The sequence below is a fragment of the Mustelus asterias genome, chromosome 7 (assembly GCF_964213995.1).
Source record: "Mustelus asterias chromosome 7, sMusAst1.hap1.1, whole genome shotgun sequence".
In the NCBI taxonomy this organism is placed as follows: Eukaryota; Metazoa; Chordata; class Chondrichthyes; order Carcharhiniformes; family Triakidae; genus Mustelus; species Mustelus asterias.
This window is the reverse complement of record NC_135807.1, coordinates 81,179,204-81,198,171: the sequence shown is the minus strand read 5'-3', so window position 1 is coordinate 81,198,171 and position 18,968 is coordinate 81,179,204. Positions and strand designations below refer to the sequence as shown.

Genomic DNA, 18,968 nt, shown 5'->3' with positions numbered 1-18,968 from the left:
TTGTCTGGAGTGACATAAAAGCCAGAACAGATAAAGAGAGCAGATTTTCTTATCTAAAAGACATTAATGAATCAGATAGGTCTTTACCACAATCCAGCAGTGAGATGGTCACCATTACTGATTTATTTTAAATTCCCAATTTAATTAATTAATCAATCAAATTCAAATTCCACAGATAAACTCATGTCTCTGGCTCAGTCATCCAGTCCTTTGAATAATTGGTTCATGAACAGAACCACTATACTCCCATTCCCACATCATTATCTTCTTGTTGTTGCTCCTCTACCTGGCCAGTTTTTGTGTGTCTACAGGTAGCAAGACAGAAGCATAAGGCTATGCTGCGGGGAAGAGATAAGGCAAGTAGTTATTTCCTGTTGCCTTCGATTCTATGTCTCCTGTCTGTAAGAGACAGAAAAATGTGCTAGTGAGAGTTGTGCAATCTGTTGGTGATGTGGCAGTAAGTTTTTTCAGAAAAGATGAAAAGAAGAAAAAATGCAAATACTGAAAATATTAAATAAAGGCAGAATATACTGTACACAGGTTATATGCTGTATTGACGTTGCATAGAAATACAGACAGCATGTCTGATTGCTTCTTGTAGTTCGCACTAACCATACATCAGCTGGGGTGGAGGGGGGGTGCAAATTAATTTCTTCCTGGTAACTTTTAAAGCTAAATTGTTCTGCTCAAAGTAAGCCTGGACTCTTTAAGGATCGATGAATGGTTGTTGATGTAAGTTATGGCAAAATTCAGGAAGTGAATCTGGTCTGGGAAACATTGAAGAGTGGCACAACGTGGGACAAGGCAGTGTCCAAAGTGGTGGATGATGTGTGCACATTGTGAGATGTGGGTCTGAGGCTTGCAACTGTAGTATAATTGTGAGGATGCTGTGGAGCCTGTGAATGTTAGGCTTGAACCCTGATTGGTAGAAATTGTTGTTAGGCGAGTGATGTGGTGAATTGAGCAGTTTGACGCTAGTAGTGCAGCTGGTAGGATATGAGATTTGAAGATTCTTTCACTGACCTTGATGACTCAGTGAGGTCAATGAACTCCTTGCAGCACTGAATCCAAGTCCTCGGGGAAGGAATCTTGGCATTACCCTCCATAGCTATGTATTTCCACTATCTTTTCAGCATGTGCCTGAAGAAACTCCTGGCTTCCTATGGATACAGGGCAGAAACCTACTTTTCACTCCTCCACCAAGGTCTCCAGTGCAGTGTCTAAAAACCGGGGATACTGCCCTGTCGCATGTTGTGCCACTCTTCAATGTTTCCCTGACCAGATTTGTTTCCTGCATTTTGCCAATAATTTACTTCAACAGCCATTCATCTATCCTTCAAGAGTGCAGGCTTACATTACGCAGAACAGGTTAGCTTTAAAAGGTACCAGGAAGAAGTTAATATGCCCCCCCCCCACCCCCCAGCTAATGTGTGCAAACAAGGTTAGCGCGGACTACAAAAAGCAGTCAGACATGAAGTTGGCATGCTGCCTATATTTCAACCCAACATCAATGGATTAAATAACCTGAGTATTTACAGTATTTTCTGCCTTTATTTAATATTTTTGGTATTTGCGTTTTTTTCTTTTCATCTTTTCTAAAAGACTAGTTAACGCTGTCGGCATGCTTTGATCAATAACTAGTATTTGTACAAATTCCTTTGGTTTCATGTTGTAACTTCCAGTATATTTTCCTCTTACAAACAATGGGGAGTGAAGTGAAAGCATTTATCTTATTATTTTAGATCAGTTAATTGACTAAGTAACCAATGTTTTTGCTGAGAAATAACTGCGGCCATTTATTTGGATCGTAAGGGGACTCCTTTTTGATATATACATTAAGGTGCCTGTTGTTGAAGAGCACTGGGGAGCTTTACTCATCAACTGGTTTTGCTGCTCCTTCTGAGCCAGCAGTTTAAAGCTGCAATTCCCCACCGCCATCTACCTCCCCCCCCCCACAACCCCCCCCACCCCCACCCCACTCCCCCTCCATCATGTTTTGATAGATTATAGCTGAGAATTAAAAGCATGAAAAAAAGTAAAGGTTTTATTTGGCTTTAATTAACTACTTTGAACTCCTGAATTTCAAGAGATTCACCTATGCCATTATTTTTCAGTCAAAGTGACTGCACTGCAACAAGAAAATTGACATGATTCCAGGAAATTTAATCATCGTGGACTTAACTTGGGCAGCGGAGCAATGATAATCATTCTGCACTGTTTCATTGAGAGCAACTGCACAGCAAAGCCAAAATCCCACTAAATTATTGCACAGCATAAATAATGGCATAGCTCCTGCCACAAATTCCTCAGACTTTTGAATTTGTTCTACAATGTAAATGGGAGAAATGTGCTGCCTCAATGGCACCAGTCTCTAGGAAATTCTGAGTCACTTAAAAAGTCCCTGCATCAATTTTATAAGGAGTGATTTCCTCACTTCGGCTCCTGGCATCAGTAGTCCTGCCTGGAGTGCACATCAGAAATTTGAGTGGACATTGCACACAATTTTCCAACTAACCATTTAAATCGTTGGAAAATTATGTGGTGTTTAAGTCTGAATTTCCAGTATAAGCGACTGTGAAGTCAGCCTCACCCACAACAATGTCAGAAAATTATCCAAGTAAAGTAGTTAGCAGATCCTGTTGTCCTAAGACTTCATAAAATTTGAAATCCAAACAATTAAAACAGCCACCCAGAGGGGTACTCAAAACTTTAGGGTGTCCTAGAGTCAATTTGGGTCCCAACTCCTGAATGATACTGTTACTTTGCAGTTATGTGTATGCAAGGCTGTAGAAGTACTAATATAATCAATACCCCTTAACAGTTATGACTGGACTACAGAGAGAGTGTGACCTGTGTTATGAGAACATCCACTATTATTTTATATCCTTCAAAGCAACATTAATTGTACCCTAAACCATTTAGAAATAAAAGTGAAAGGAGCTTCATATAAATAGCATTCTGTTCATGTGCTAATTCTCATGGTGTGTTTTTGCTTTACATATTTTTACTGTTTTTGTATGTTTCTTTAATTTATCAAATGTTATTAAAAAGAGTGGGAAAGAGATGAAAGAGCATGGTGTCTTGCTTTCGAGGTATGACTTTCAACTTAATTAAATAATCTTTCTATGAAATATTTGTGTACACCAAAACATGGCTGAGTAGACACAAAGCAGTTTAAACTATGTTAACAAAAAGAATGGCAGTTCTGCACTTTGTTAAATTACATAAGACATTTACTAAGATCACAAGAAGTTTGTCAATGTCTCAACATTTGTTTACTGCAGAGAAATATATTTAATTATTTCTTAGAATCCCTACAGTGCAGAAGGAGGCCATTTGGCCCATCGAGTCTGCACCGACCACAATCCCACCCAGGCCCTATCCCCATAACTCCATGTATTTATCCTGCTGATTCCCCTGACACTAATGGTCAATTTAGCATGGCCAAGCCACCTAACCCGCACATCTTTGGACTGTGGGAGGAAACCGGAGCACCCGGAGGAAACCTACGCAGACATGGGGAGAACGTGCAAACTCCACATAGACAGTGACCCGAGACCGGAATTGAACCCGGGTCCCTGGCGCTGTGAAGCAGCAGTGCTAACCACCATGCCGCTTAATATTTTCTTAATGTTTAAGTACATTAAAGGTAAGGGATTGTTGGAAAGCATAGCTGTCAGAAAGACTAGTTACACGATTTGCCTTCTTCATTTGTTTACTAAGAAATCTGCTCTCTTCTAGTTGGTTCAAGTTACCTTCATGCTGGCTAATTAAGAATTTGTGTAAATTACTGAAGTCTAGGTCGCACATCTATTGATTGTGGACTAAACTAAGATGTTCCAGTAATTTACTTACTGTTCCCAATGTTTCATTGGAAATTGTAAAAAAAATAATTAAAAATCCATAGTTACAAAAGGCATTCATGTTGCATATTGAGAAAGTCAACACAACCTGACCTAGATTCAACTTTATAAATCCAAAAGTGTGCAAGTGCACTGTACATGTTTATTTATTAAAATATACAAGCAAAGTAGTCTATTTGTATTATGACTTAAAATTCAGTGTGATGAATTAAAGCAGTAATTGACAGCAATAACATGACATTATAAATAGAACAGTCATTCATACAAACAAGGAGCAGGAGCAGGCCAGTCAGCCCCCCTTCGTCATTTAATAAGATCATGACTAATCTGATAGTGACCTTAAATCTGTATCCTGCCGACCCCCAATAACCTATCATCTCCTTTTTGACAAGAATCTATCCGCCTCTGCCTTAAAAATATTCAAAGACACTTGCCAGAATTTTCCAACACCTCAGGCAGCAGACTTCCCCCGGCCTTGCCACTCACCGCTATCGGGATCTTCTAGTCCTGCCAAAATCAATGGCAATTTGCATGGTTCGCATATCCCGTCAAGAAGGAACCCAGGATGGGGGCTGACTTCGATGATACCAGAACATGCCACCAGCAGGGAGGGCCATAAAATCCCACCCTTTCTTTCCACTGCCTTCTCAGGAAGAGATTTCCAAAGACTTACAATGCTTTGAGAGAAAAAAATTGGCCTCATCTCCGTCTTAAATGGGCGAACTCTTATTTTTCAAATGCATCCAAGTCATTTTGCTTTCTTGCAGTCATCTGAGCCACCACCAAAATGTCAAAACGAGAGCGCTGCAGAGAAACACTGTAAATTAAGAGCTTCTCTATGTAGCTTGCTCTCTCGTTCTTCTGCACAGTGGAGTTCTGCAGAATTTGCTGTATCACTCAGGAAATGACACAGGTGCGGTTACATATTTCCTTCATGTCATTGAAAGCGAAAGCACAGTGTGGTTATTACACTGCCAAACACCAACATGCAAGAAATTCTATTCAAATACTACCGTAAAGAGAACGTTCCGGTTCGTTAGCGCTGGTCATCAATTAAGTCTTACACTGGTTTTAAAATTCTGGAAGAAACTGAAATGGTGCTGAATAGTATTTGCATCAAATGGGTTAACATGTTTGATAAAATTCCACTGGCTGATATTCTATCAAGTGCGTTAACCCATTTATTTCAAATTGATTAACACCTTCATTAACATAGCAAACAGGTATTTCACATGCCCTGATTGGCATGCTTGCTACACATGGAACTTTACTCCTTCCAAGAAGAAACATGGTACGCTAACTAAAACAGTAAGGTAAGTGAAAATGGAACAAAGAAAAAAACAATCGACCAGCAAACATCCTCCCACTGGCACCAATTTATATGTTTTGCTCTAACAGTATTGATGAAAGAAATTAAGGCCTTTTTTTTTTAAAGAGGTGGCAAGTTATTCCAAGTGCACATTGTGTAACTGCAACAAAATTAACAGAATTGCAGCAATTGGCTTTTGTAACGGTGGGCAGAATTTTGAACTAAGCTGGGTTCACTGCACCTGTGTTGTAGATTTCAGGGGCAAGCCTCCTCTGTGGTTTACCCCACAGCCATTTAACATGTGATGGGCATTAACCAGGGAGGAAGTCCCACTTCAGAGAGCTGCCAACCAATGAAATGACTAGCGGCACCACCAAATCACTGAAGGGACTGTATCCAGCCATCAGAAATCTTCACTGGAGCCAGATGGAAGGGCGGTGGGGGTGTGAGGGGGATTTGGTAGGTTAGGCAAGCAGGCGAGGGGATGGGATGCTTGGGTGGACAGGCCAGTCAAGGGAAGAAACCTGGAAGGGATGGGGGAGAAGATCCAGGGAATGGAGTTTGTAAAAGAGGTACTTCCGCCCCTTGCCAGCCAGAAGTCTGAGCAGCAAGAGCTGCCAGGCTTCCCATTCAGTGGTGGCCTTTGACTGACATAGGAAAGATAGCAGTTGGGTGGGAGAAGGCCCTTAAGTGATCATTAACTGGCTGCTTAAGCACCTCAATTGCCCCATGGGCTCAGGCCGCCTGATATTGTGGTTGGGGCAGGTGCTGGGAACAATACCCAAGTTTATGCAACATCCACTACCCCTGCCCTTCCAAATTATCAGAATAAATATAAAAAGATAACAGAACAAGTTCAACACAAATGTGGGGTAGTACATTCTGGTAGGAAGAAAAGGGGGGTCACTACTTGGAAGGTGCAAGTCTCAGCAGGGTGGAGGAGTGAGGGGATCACAGAGTATAGATACATGAATCACTAAACATTGTACCACCAAGTTAGCATGGCCTTAAAAAAGCAAACCAAGCACTAGGCTTTATTTCTAGATGGATATAACTGAAAAACATGAAAAGTTATACTAAACCTGTATCAGACTTTGGTTAGCCCACACTTACAGTACTGCATGCAGTTCTGTTCACCATATCATATAGAGGACACACAGAGACTGGAGAGGATGCAGAGAAGATTTACAAGGATAATAGCAGAAATAAATGGGTCTGCATATCAAAAAAGGATTGACAGGTTGGGTCGACTTGTCTCTTGAAAAAAGACTGAGGGTGACCAAAGATAGGTGTTTAAAATTTTTTAAATGTTTTGGTAGAGTGAATGTTTCCTTTCTTGGGGACAACCATAACTAGAGGCATCGATATAAGATTCTCATCAAGTAATCCAAAGGGGAATTCAGAGGAAATCTCTTTACCCAGAGTGGTGGGAATGTAAAACTCACTATCACAGGAAGTGGATGATGCAAATTCAATAGATGAATTTGAGGTGAAGATTTTGAGGGAGAAGGGAATAGATTGGTAGATTTGGAATGAGGCAAAATGGGAGGAGGCTCGAGTGGCGCATAATCATCAGTATAGACAGGCTGGGCTGAATGGCCTGTTTCATATCCTATGTAATTCCATGTAAGACTTTATTCATATAAAGCATTTGGTGCTGAGACAAGGGGACACATTTTATTTGGTTTAGTGGATTATAGGAAATATTACTGAACTATAAATTTAAGCAATTTCCTAACATGACTGAGATTTTTGCAGAAATCCAGGACAATTCTGGACATGACATGAGATGTCACACTGAACAATTCCAAATGCAAATAAATGCCATAAAGGTCATTTGATCCTTCTAAAGGAAATTAATAGCAACATCCACTTTACTTTGTGACTGCTTAAAAAGAAAGCAGAAACACAGAGTGGCATAATACTTCAACTGTTCATTTTCTCCTTACCAGAAAGTGCTGCTTGGTTTTCGCACTGGTTACCAAGGATGGAACTTGAAGAATAAAACTTCTGCTCCTAATTCCCAACAAGCAACATTTTTTACTTTTATGAATGAAGCATTTATGATGCCTAGAAGCAGAAACGTATGCACTTACCATATATTCCATGTTAGCGGCACTTGGTGATACCTGACCTCTTAGTTTATTATGAAGATCCAAGATTACTTGTCTATCAATATCTGTGATAGATCTTTTCGACCTTCTGGATGTTTCCTGCTGTTCATTTTGATCCATATATTTTCTCATGATTGAATCCAAAGTATTAGTAAAATTGTTGCTCATTTGGGTGACTGTTTCAGTTGCCAAGGGTTCTTCCCGGTTTTCCTTAAATGTTGCCAACATTACATCCAATTGGGAAGTAACATTGGGGCTCATCATCGCAACTGTTTGTGCAATGAGCAGCAGAGCAGTCAGCCTTATCCATCCCAACTTTGAACACTTCATGGTGAATGACTTCTAAACACTCAGATTAGTTCCAAGACACTTCACTCAAAGTCCCTTCCACATTTGAGGCTGAAATGATAAAAAGTGCACTATTTGCAGGTGAAAGGACTCAAGCATCTTAATTTACCAAATAACAAAAGGTAAATGGTCCTGTGTTGGGAGGAAACGTGTGCTACTTGTGTTGTCATGGAGACAACCCAGGACGCCAGTAAATGTAAATGTCCATTCATGCAAAGGCTGCCTGAGCTGCAGGCACCCAGACCGCTTTTACAAACAAGCAAGTGGGCAAGGCGGGGGGTGGGGGGGGGGGGGGGGTCTGAACCATGAATGATGTGGGGGGGTCTCCAGACCATGAATTATGTGGTGGGGTCTGGACCATTAATGATGTGGGGGGTCAGGACCATGAATGATGTTTGGGGGGGGGGGGGGGTCTCTGGACCATGAATGATGTTGGGATGGAGGGGGGGGGGGGTGGTCTCTGGACCATAAGCTGCTGGTGAGCAGCCTGAGGCAGTCAATCCACTGCTTGGACCCGGGCAAGTGGAGATCCTGGGAACACAATTAGCGGGAACAGTTTTAAACTGGTGCTCAGTCCTTGCTGAACAACTCAGGCGACACTCACCTTCAGTCTTCACACAATCTCCAACTCCCGCGTTAGTTCTGATGTATAAAGTGTTTTTTATTGCTATGTATCTGTAACTTTTGAATGAAGAAAATAACAAAGTGTGGCTGGAGAGGTGTTCCTGCGCTGGGGGGAGGGTGTTGGCGGTGTTGTCCCAGTGTTGGCGGTGCTGCTGTCCCGGTGTTGGCGGTGCTGTCCCGGTGCGGTGCTGTCTCCGCCGCTGCTGCTGCTCCGGGAGCGCCAGCTCTCCGCCGCCGCCTTTATCCACAGCTCAGTGACGTGTTCACCCGCGCCCCACATGGGGGCGCAGCGCTCACTCCCATAGACAGCATCCAGAGAGGGAAGGGGTGAGCCAGGAGAGGGGGGGATTTCCAGATACACTGGGAATGCACACACAGAGGGCAATCCAGTCACACACAGGGCAATGTAGATACACACAGGGCAATACAGTCACACACAGGGCAATGCAGATACACACAGGGCAATGCAGTCACACACAGGGCAATCCAGTCACACACAAGGCAATGCAGATACACTGGGCAATGCAGTCACACACAGGGCAATCCAGTCACACAGAGGGCAATGCAGATACACTGGGCAATGCAGTCACGCAGAGGGCAATGCAGATACACTGGGCAATGCAGTCGCACACCGGGAAATGCAGTCACACACACAGGGCAATGCACACACAGGGCAATGTACACAGACAGGGAAAACCACAAAGACAGGGCAAACCAGACAGGGCAATTGTAATTCAAAAAATAAAACAAATGCACAAAAGACAATCCAAAAATGGGAGAAATCTAGAAAAAAAACAACTCAGAGAAAATGGGACAGGGTGGGGCAAATCCAGAAAAAAATCAGAATGAGGGAAGAGAGGGTGACCCCAACATTGGTAATTAAGACAAAGGGGTAATGGGGGAGAGAGTGTAATTTAGGAGGGGAAATCATCTAAAAACAAGGAGCTAAACAGAGAGGAGGCAGTAAACAAAAAAGATCATACAGGAAATGGGACAACAGAAAGTGAGAAATAATTCAGAGGAAGCAGTCCGTAACAAAGGCAATGAAATTCAAGGGGTAATCAAAACAGACAACAATAAAGAAAGGCAATCCAGGAGCTGGAAAAATATCAAATAATGGAGTAAATTGGTAAGAGCAACAATGACAAAAGGGGGCTAGTTGTAGAAGAGAAGTTATCTCTAGAGAAGGCGGATCAGTGCAAAGGGATGGAGGAGGATCAGTAGCAATCTCAGAAACAGAACAAAAAAGGTTAACCAGAGAACGTGGCAGGAAAGAGAATTAATTTAGAGATCAGACAATCCAAATAGATTGGATTGCAATCAGAGGGAGAAGAAACCAATAAGGAAAAAGGGGACAATCCAAAGCAAGAGGGTGGGAGAGGAGGCAGGCAGAACTGCAAATGGTGGGAAGGGGGGAACAACCAAACAAGGAGGAAATCCAGAGATAAGTGGCAATTTAAAATATACGGGCAATCCAGAATGATCAGCACAAAAAATAATAACAGTCCAGAGAAAGGTTAATATAGTTTAATACTTCCAAAAATAGCAAACCAGAGAAAGCAGGAAAACAGAGTGTCCAAAATGAAGGGGAATTCCATGAAGAGGTTCTGGAAAGGAAATAATCTCGAGAGAGAAGGTGGGGTAACGCAGAGAGAGGAGCCGGGGCGTTAGTAATTTAGCAAATGAAGCAGCAAGGATGCAACCATGCAGAGAGACACTAAATTAAAGAAACGACACCAACAGAGGGACAGTGCAGAGAATGGGGTGTTTAGGTTTTGAATGTGCACTATATACTTCAAGTACAGCGCCACCAGTCTCTCACTTAAACAGATCCCACTTCCGTTACAACCAGTTTATCTTTACTGTCCAATATCTGATCCGCACTTTCAGGGTAGCCTGCAGCAGTTCCACCCGAAATACTTTTAAATACTAGTTGGTGTTCTCTGAATTTTTAATATTTTCCCTTTTCTGTTGCAACTATCCAGTATTAATGTCTATCTTTTTTTATCTCCCGAATATCATGTTTTGTAAAAGATCCTCTGTATTTTTATTAATGTGGTTAAAATGCTTCCCAGCAATGTTCTGATCCATTTATGGAGATGCTTGTTAAATGATGTTGGGTAGCTCCCAATTTGCTTTTGTCCTATATATACATATATAAGAAGCAGCCTTAGTACTCAGATGAGTGAGGTATTTGTAGGACACTGTTAATTCAATTGAACTTGTAAAAGTTATTATACAATCAGTGTGCCTTTGGCTTGGGGAAACATCAGTTATGATCCAAGTATGTGTAATGGACGGAGATGCTGAGTCATTTGCTGAACATCTACCTGCTTAATGAAGTGATGCTACCTATTATTTTTGGCATGATAATACATAAAATACATAAGGGACTTAGCAAATCCAGTTTTGAAAAGCTTAAACAATCAGATTATGTAAGTGTTCAATGTCCATTTAATCATTTTTATTTGAAACAGCAAGGGAGAAAATGTCAGTTTATTATATGTGGAAGACAAAACAGTTCTTTGTGTTACTGACTCACAGAATTATATGTCTATCATTTGACAATAGTTCATTCAAGTTTAAGTGAAACCTATTTTGCAGTATGTTATGCTCTCTGCCATGGCATGTTTGGAGACGGGGGACATTTAAAAGGGCAGGATGATGGATGTCCTGCCACTTTCCTGCCTCCACCCTGATTAAATCTGTGGTGGGAAGGCCTGCTGCTGAATGAGGATGAAAAGGGGAAATTAATGTGCAGGTAAGGGTCTTTTCCTGCCACCACTGGCATTAACACAGCAGTGGCCAGGCATCTGAAGGGGAGGACAAGATGCAAACATGTGTAGTTTGCTTATGGTCTCTCAAAGTGGGATCCTCATTCAAAGGCATTCAGTGTATGATCGACGGAACCAGCACTGGGAGAAAGGGTACCCACTAAGAGCCATCCACCAGTCCTTGCTGCTTACTCCCCTAAATCCCCTCCCTGTGAAGCCCTCCATCACTTGTCCCTGGCTTGGGTCACACTGCAATCCAGGGTTTCCGGTAGGTGTCATCTGGAGGAGTTGCTGAGCAAAGGAGTTGCTGGCTCTGATTGGCTGGCAGCACTCAGTGGGTGGGACTTCCCCCAACCCTCACCATCCAGTGGAATGCCCACCATTGAGTTCTCATATGGCTGATTGGCACATAATTACAGTGGGCGTTCAAAGAGGAGACAGCATGGGCATCTCACAGGCTCTCCATGCAACAAAGGAGATCCCATCCCCTCCATATAAATTCCAACCTCCCCCCCCCCACCACCCCCCCGCACCCCCCGCACCCCCATTGTGGAATATAATGCAAAAGATTCTCATTTTGAAAGCAAAGCTCTATGAGTCAAACTTATAGGTGCAGAAGCTCACCATATTTAGAGCACTTCCCTTTGCATATGTTTGAGTCAACTAGTTCTGGCAAAATATACAGCCAATTCTAGGCTATTTCCGCAAAGCTAAATCTTGCTTTTCAAAGTCCAATGTTAGTAAGTAAAAGGATTGGGTAATATTGTAGTTATATTACTTGAATAGTAGTCCCAAAGGGCCATAAATGTTGGGGCTCGGTGTGAGCAGGATTGGAAAATCCTGCTCCCAGAGGTGATCTCGAGTTTCGGATGCCTCCAGGGTGAGTTTGTAATTTTTAAAGAGGGGCAGATCACTCGCTGCCAATAACGGTGCCTTAAGCTCCTGAAGAAATTTGTAAAGAGGTCAATCAGGTGGAATTTTTAAACTTTATTTCAGCAAACCTGAATTGTTTGGTGCACATTAGTGTACACCCATGGAGCCAAATGACCTTTATGGGGCCGATCTTATCAAAAGAATTCTCAGACCAGGACGGACGTGAAAACGGGAGAGTTTCTGATCAGTTTTTTAGGTGAGTTCAAACTGCAATCTTATCCACTTAAACAAAAAGGAAAGCAGAAACTGATTCTCGCCTGTCGGGGAGGGGGTCGGCAGCTCGGATTGGGGGTTCGGAATGCACATGCGCATAAGAAGCTGCAAAATGACAGCTCACCAGCCAGCAGCCCCCCGCCGTGGACACAGCCTCTCCCCACTTTGCACGGACTTCAGAGACCCTCCCTCACAGTCTCAAACACCCCCCCCCCCTCCCGCCTCACATACCCTGCCCCCAGCACACCACCCTCACACACTCTTCCTCGTATCTCCCCTCCCCCAATCTCAGACTGTCCCTCACCCCCTCTGCCCCATGTCCCCAATTGCTGTATGCAACTCCCCCTCCCCTCATGTCCCCTTCCCCTCATGTCCCCGATGGCAGTCTTCCCCCCATTTGCAAAGTCTCCCTCTCACCACCCCTCCATCATTCCCCCTTCCCCCAAGCCCCACGCCATCCCGCATCCAGTCTCAACATTACTGACCCTAGCCAGCGCTGCCTCACTGAGCTCAAAGGAAGCAGTGCTGCCACCATGTTGCTGCTTCCCAAACTCCCACCCCGCCCACCCCCCCCCCCCCCACCCTGCCCTGCCCCCAGCCCCCCCAGTGTCCCCACATGAACTCAGCCCCACCATTGCTGCCTGCTGGAAACACCAAGATCCAAGGTCAGCGCTAGGACCCGAGGTCAGCACGAGGACCTGAGGTCAGCGCTAGGACCTGAGGTCAGCACGAGGACCCGAGGTCAGCGCTAGGACCCAAGGTCAGCACGAGGACCCGAGGTCAGTGCTAGGACCCGAGGTCAGCACGAGGGCCCGAGGTCAGCGCTAGGACCCAAGGTCAGCACGAGGACCCGAGGTCAGCGCTAGGACCCGAGGTCAGCACTAGGTGCTGAGGTCAGTGCTAGGATCCAAGGTCAGCGCTAGGACCCGAGGTCAGCGCGAGGACCCGAGGTCAGCGCTAGGACCCAAGGTCAGCACGAGGACCCAAGGTCAGCGCTAGGTGCTGAGGTCAGTGCTAGGTGCTGAGGTCAGTGCTAGGATCCGAGGTCAGCGCTAGGGTCCGAGGTCAGTGTTAGGATCCAAGTTTGGACACCAGCAGCTTGCTCGCCGCCCCCCCTCACCCCCAATCGCAGCACACTCAGGCAACGCCCGACCTGGAAAGCAACATGGCAGCTTCTTCCCCCCCACAACCCCCAATCCCCCCTATCCCCCAAACACCGGCAGCACAGTGCACGGAGCCCCGTACACAAAGCGACCTACCTCCTCGCTCACCCTCAGTGCTGCTGCGCCTTGCAGCAGACTTTTATCGAGCAGGTGTTTTACTCACTGGTGGCAGCTGCCACGAGCGAGGTCATTAAGGTAAGTGAGGTGGGACGATTGCGAGTGAACGGCGCTAATCATATTGAGATGCATGCAGAAGCATGCTAATTGACGTTTCGCCCATTTTGGGCGAGTTCCAGATCGCACACTTTTTTTATTGGTAAGATGGGAATGGGCGTGAAAATAGGCGCCATTCCCGCTCGTCCACTCACTCCTGATTTTACAACCTCACTTTGCTGAAAAACGGGCGCGATTATGTTTCCCATTATGTTTCTTTGTCTTAAAACTGACTTCCAATTGGACTGCCTCGTGCAATGGGCCTTCATTTCCCCACATGGTCCCTTTCATCGCCATAGGTAGAGCTGGTCCTGGAGGAGCTGCTGCTATTGTCAGCCCTTCACATCCTGTCTCCCGGAGGCCCTTGGTGCATTTAGTACTGAGCCAAGCTCACCCCCGGCCATTTAAAAATAACATTGCAGAAATGATGCAGCTGAGATGCAGGATCAGGGTCTGGAGTTCATCTCGCTTTCTGACTAACCTGACCAGGCAGCTTCTGCTGAGCTGGAGAGCCTCCCACCAGCCGCCCAGATTCAAGAGGCCACTCTCCAGCTTCATTGGACGGTGAGCCAGACCTCCTGAGGAACAGCATGCAGGTGGGTCCGCTGCCACTCTGCCTGAGATCAGTGGGGGCGCGGGGGGGGGGGGGGGTCTGCTGCCACTCTGCCTGAGATCAGTGAGGGGGCAGGGGGGATCTGCTGCCACTCTACCTGAGATCAGTGGGGGGGAAGGAGGAGGGTGGCTCACTCTGCCTGAGATCGGTGGGGTGGGCGGGGGGGGGGGAAGGGGGGAGAGGGGCCCACGATCAGTTTGGGTGGTGGGGGGGTGGGGAGGTAAGGGGGTCAGTAATGTTGTGGGGGTGGGGCAATGTCTGTGGGGGCCAGGGGGAGGCATTATCCGGCCAGGGAACAATGGGAGCAGCATTCTATAAAAACATTTTCTGCGCATGCGCAGTTGAAGGTGCCGATCGGAGCTGCAGGGTTTCGGGCGCGTTTAGCCCCGCCCACAGGCTTGTGCAGCGTGATTCGGACTCACTGATATTTTTTCAGGCGTCTATGGGGGCGCCTGAGAATGGGCCTAAAAGTCGGATCTGAAACACTCCCAGTTTCAGGTCCACTCAGCGCTTAGAATCAAAATAGTAAAATAGGGCCTTCAAAGTGGAGGAAATTCTACCCCATGTAGTGGAAGGGGGAGAGTTAGTGGAGGCGCCCAAGGCAAGATCAAGGCGATAAACCTCAAGGTGGCTTTTAAAGAATAGGACAGCAACAACAAGATGACAATGCTTGAGGAGAAAGTTACCAAGTGATGAGGCTAAGCTGGCAAATGGACTCTCCATACTCTTGATGTGTGGTCGGTCTGTCGAGCTGTTAAGGCCAATCCACATTGTTTCTGATGGTGTTCCCTCCAAGCTCCAAGCAGCAATTGAGAAGGTGACTGTGGAGATGTCAGCCAAAATTCAGCAGGTTTCCCATTGACCAAAGCAGCCAATGAAGCAAAACTCCAGATATTGGGCAGAACTCTCCCAAACAAATTCTAAGTGTCGGATTTGCGTGAAAACTGGAGTAATTCACGTTGTTTTTTTTCAGTGGGGGTTCAGGGAAGAATCTCCCACACTCTGTGCACTGCAGAGGCCACCATCGTGAATATCATTACATTTCAGGGGTTGGGGCCTATTCCTGCTGGAGAGGCTGAAACCAGCACGCTGGACAGACTGCTGCGCATGTGCCAGCTGTCAGCACGGTGATTGACGCATGTGCAGTGGCCCCGCCCTGAGGCCTCCCAATTGCTGGCCAGCCCTGTGAACCCTGCATCGTCGGCTCTCTGCCCCCCCACAGCCCCAACGGCCTGATCGCTGGCCCGCCAACCATTCCTGGGCCCAACCCCGGCACCACCCCTCCCCCCCCCCCACCTCCCGGCCCGCCACGATCTCCAACCCCCCCTACCGATTCCCCCCTGCCCCTGCAGTCCTGACCTGCCCCCCCCCAGCAGAGCCAACACCCCAGGAGGCTGACCGTCCCCCCCACCGCCCCCCCACCCAGCCCACCCTGATCGCTGGCCTCCTTCCTTCCCCCACTGATCCCTCTGCAGAATGGCAGAGGGACCTCCCACCCCCACCGATCGCTCCTTGGGCCCTGCCCCATCTGGCCCCACCTCCATATGCCCCACCCTCTTGGCACTGCCCCATGCCTGATTGCCAGAGCCAGGGTGCCCCCTGGGCATTGGCACTTTGCCCCTTGAGCAGTGCCGGGGGCACGGGCTGATACTGCCAGGGTGCCAATGCCCAGGGGGCCCCGATTGCCTCCCCTTATGACCAGCAGGCCAGGCTACTAGTCCCCCGAAAGTGGGGAGCTACTTTAATCCCCGCTGGAGTGAAATACTCTGGCGGGGTGGGAGATGCTGGCGAGCCCAGAGACCCGGGCCCGCTAATTGTATTTAAATGATATTAAAATGACCATATAAATGGTCTCTGCGTCTTGCCGCCAATTTCCAGTGCGGAGCAGGTGCCGCCAGAAATCTGGTCCTGGGAGACACAAGCGGGGCGCGAACACTTGCGCGAACCCCACAAATCGGCCGACGTGAGAATCTCCCAGCCCATTGCGCTAAAAAATTAGCGTAGCGGGATGGGAGAATCCCGGCCATTGTTTCTCTGGTGCAGTGCTATCAAAAGACGTGTTTTTATGTTGCATCTTTCACAACCACACGATGTTCCACGTCCCCATTGCAGCCAATGAAATCCTTTTCTATTGTAATTACTGTTGTAATGATTTGTCATGATTACATGTGACCTCCTCATCAAAATTGTTGTTGACCTTTGCAGCAAGAGGAAGCAATAAAACATCGGGGAAGACTGGGAATCTCAGACTAATTAATTTATTACAAATGCATTAAACAATAAGAAGAGAATGTGTTAAAACGTGTGTTGGATTGCAAACTGAAGGTTTGAAAGGCATTGCTGATACTTAGTTCTGACCAAAACATTCAGCAGCACATTGACATAATGTCACAGACTCAGCACTCTGATGTGGAGGTGGTCACTTTGTTGCCCTGTTGGTTGAACAGTTGGACAATTATCTCTTCAGTCAATGCAAACAATATGTGTTGTCCTGCACATGCTGATGGGGTTTATGTCCTATTGTATCTGAGCTTTGACAGGCCTTTTCAAGCTAATGTATTTTCTACAGTTTCAACACTTGCACATCTTTATATGTTTTTATTCCTAATGAAGTGGTGGTCTATATTTTGTACCTTATGTAATTAATGCATAAATTCCTATCACACCAACAAACAGACTAATGTGAGCTGTACCATGATTTCCCCCTTTCATCGAAACCTTAAACTACCACGAGTTGGTAGCATCAATTATTTGATAGGTTAATTAGCCAGTTAAGGGTACCGTTAGGCTAAGGGCAGGCGGGTTGCCTGATGCCCTAGTCACTCTGTAATATGGTGTAATATGGGGAACAGATCGGGGTGGGCTTGTGACCCAGTTTATTTTAATTCCTCACCCACCTTTAGTTAGGGTGGTGGCTGGGGGAGGGGGGGGCATAAAACTGCTCCCCCCCGTCCCCACCCACTGTTTTTGTCTCCGTAGATGCTGCTTGTAATTCCAGCATTTTCTGTTTTTATTTCAGATTTCCAGCATCCACAGTATTTTGCTTTGGATCAACAATTTGCATTTATATAGCTGCATTAACATAATGAAATATCCACAGGCACTTTACACTCGCATTATGAAGCTAAGTTAGACATCGAGCTACATAAGGCTAGAGCAGGCAGTCAAGGAGGTAGGATCTAAGCATGGACTTCAATGAAGAAAGGGAGGGAGGCAGTCTGAGAGTTGCAAGGAGGACATTCCTGAGTTTAGGGCAGAGGTAGCTTAAAACATGACCATCAATGGTGGAGCAACTTAAGATTGATGATGCTCAAGAGGCCAGAGTTAGATGAACCCAGGTATCTTTGAGGATTATGGGCTGCAAGAGATTACAAAAAATGAGAGGGATGAGGTCAGGGGGAAGTTGAAAACAAGGATAAGAATATTAAAATTAAAGTGTTGTTTAACCAATGTAGATCAATGAGCACAGAGGTGATGATGAATGGGACTTGGCCTATGGGCAGCAGAATTTTGGACATCCTTAAATTTACAGAGGGTAGAAAGTGGGAGGCTGGCCAAGTCAAGAGGTAACAAAGGGCTGAATGGGAGTTTCAACAGCAGATGAACTGAGGCAGGGCAAAGTAACTCAATATTACAGAGTATCTTTGTGATGTGGTTAGATGCTCATCTCGGGGTCAGATATGGCACCAAGGTCTCAAACAGCATGGTCTACACTCAGACAGTTTCCAAGGAGAGGAATAGAGCATGTGGATAGGTATGGTGTGGATAGGGAATAGAGTTTGGAGCGGGGAGCAAAGATAATGGTTTTGGTTTTTCCAATATTTAATTGGAGGAAATTCCTGCCCATCCAATAATGAATATATGATAGGCAGTCTGATAAATTCAGAACAGTGGAGGGGTCAAGAGAGATGGTGGTGAGGCAGAGCTAGGGTGTTGTCAGCTTACATGAAAACAAATGTTTTCCTTTCGGATGATTTCACTGAGGAACAGCATGCAGATGAGAAGAAGCAGAAAGCCAAGAATCTAGGAGATACCACAACAGTGTGGGAGCAGGAAGAGAAGCCATTGCGAGTGATACTCTAACTATAGTGACACAGAGAAAATTGAAAACAGGGAAGAGAAGTTTGAGGACTGTGGTGAACCATCGTTGGTTCCCACCAGGTAGTACTGAGCCAGGGTCTGGCCAGTACTATGAGTCTGTATATATGTTACTGTTGGGGTTAGGGTTGGGCTGTTCTACCTGTATTATAGTTATTATGGTACATCACAGTTGGGCTCCGCCTCCTGGGAGAGGTATAAAGGTCACTGCTCTGTCTGGGACCCCTCAGTCTGGGATTGTGTATTATATATGGTAGCTCTATTGTAGTAGTTAATAAAAGCCTTTATTTCCTCGAGCATCTCTAGCCTCATGAGTTATATCGCGCATCAAGGACGTTAGTGGGCGGCATGGTGGCACAGTGGTTAGCACTGCCACCTCATAGCGCCAGGGACCCAGGTTCAATTCCCGGCTTGGGTCACTGTCTGTGTGGAGTTTGCACGTTCTCCCCGTGTCTGCCTGGGTTTCCTCCGGGTGCTCCGGTTTCCTTCCACAGTCCAAAGATGTGTGGGTTAGGTTGATTGGCCATGATAAATTGCCCCTTAGTGTCAGGGGGATTAGTAAGGTAAATAGGTAAGGTCATGGGGATATGGCCTCAGTGTAGACTTGATGGGCCAAATGGCCTCCTTCTGCACTGTAGGGATTCTATTCTATGAGTAACCATGTCAAAGACCGCAGATGGATTGAGAAAGGCTATTTTACCGT

At 45.9% G+C, this 18,968-nt stretch overlaps 1 protein-coding gene across 2 annotated transcripts in view; it reads right to left on the bottom strand.

The window, feature by feature from the left end:
* The window catches only part of LOC144496128 (cysteine-rich secretory protein LCCL domain-containing 1-like), a 54,565-nt gene extending 46,046 nt beyond the window's left edge, over window positions 1-8,519 (bottom strand). The window contains exons 1-2 of one of the 2 annotated variants that reach the window (XM_078217112.1): window positions 8,239-8,519; window positions 7,269-7,685 (exon numbers count right to left, since the gene is read on the bottom strand). In XM_078217112.1, the coding sequence (XP_078073238.1) occupies window positions 7,269-7,616 (348 nt within the window). In that variant the 5' untranslated portion in view covers window positions 7,617-7,685; window positions 8,239-8,519. The remainder of the gene's footprint in view (window positions 1-7,268; window positions 7,686-8,238) is intronic. The other variant, XM_078217110.1, reaches the window with a different exon arrangement.
* Window positions 8,520-18,968: the final 10,449 nt, after the last annotated feature.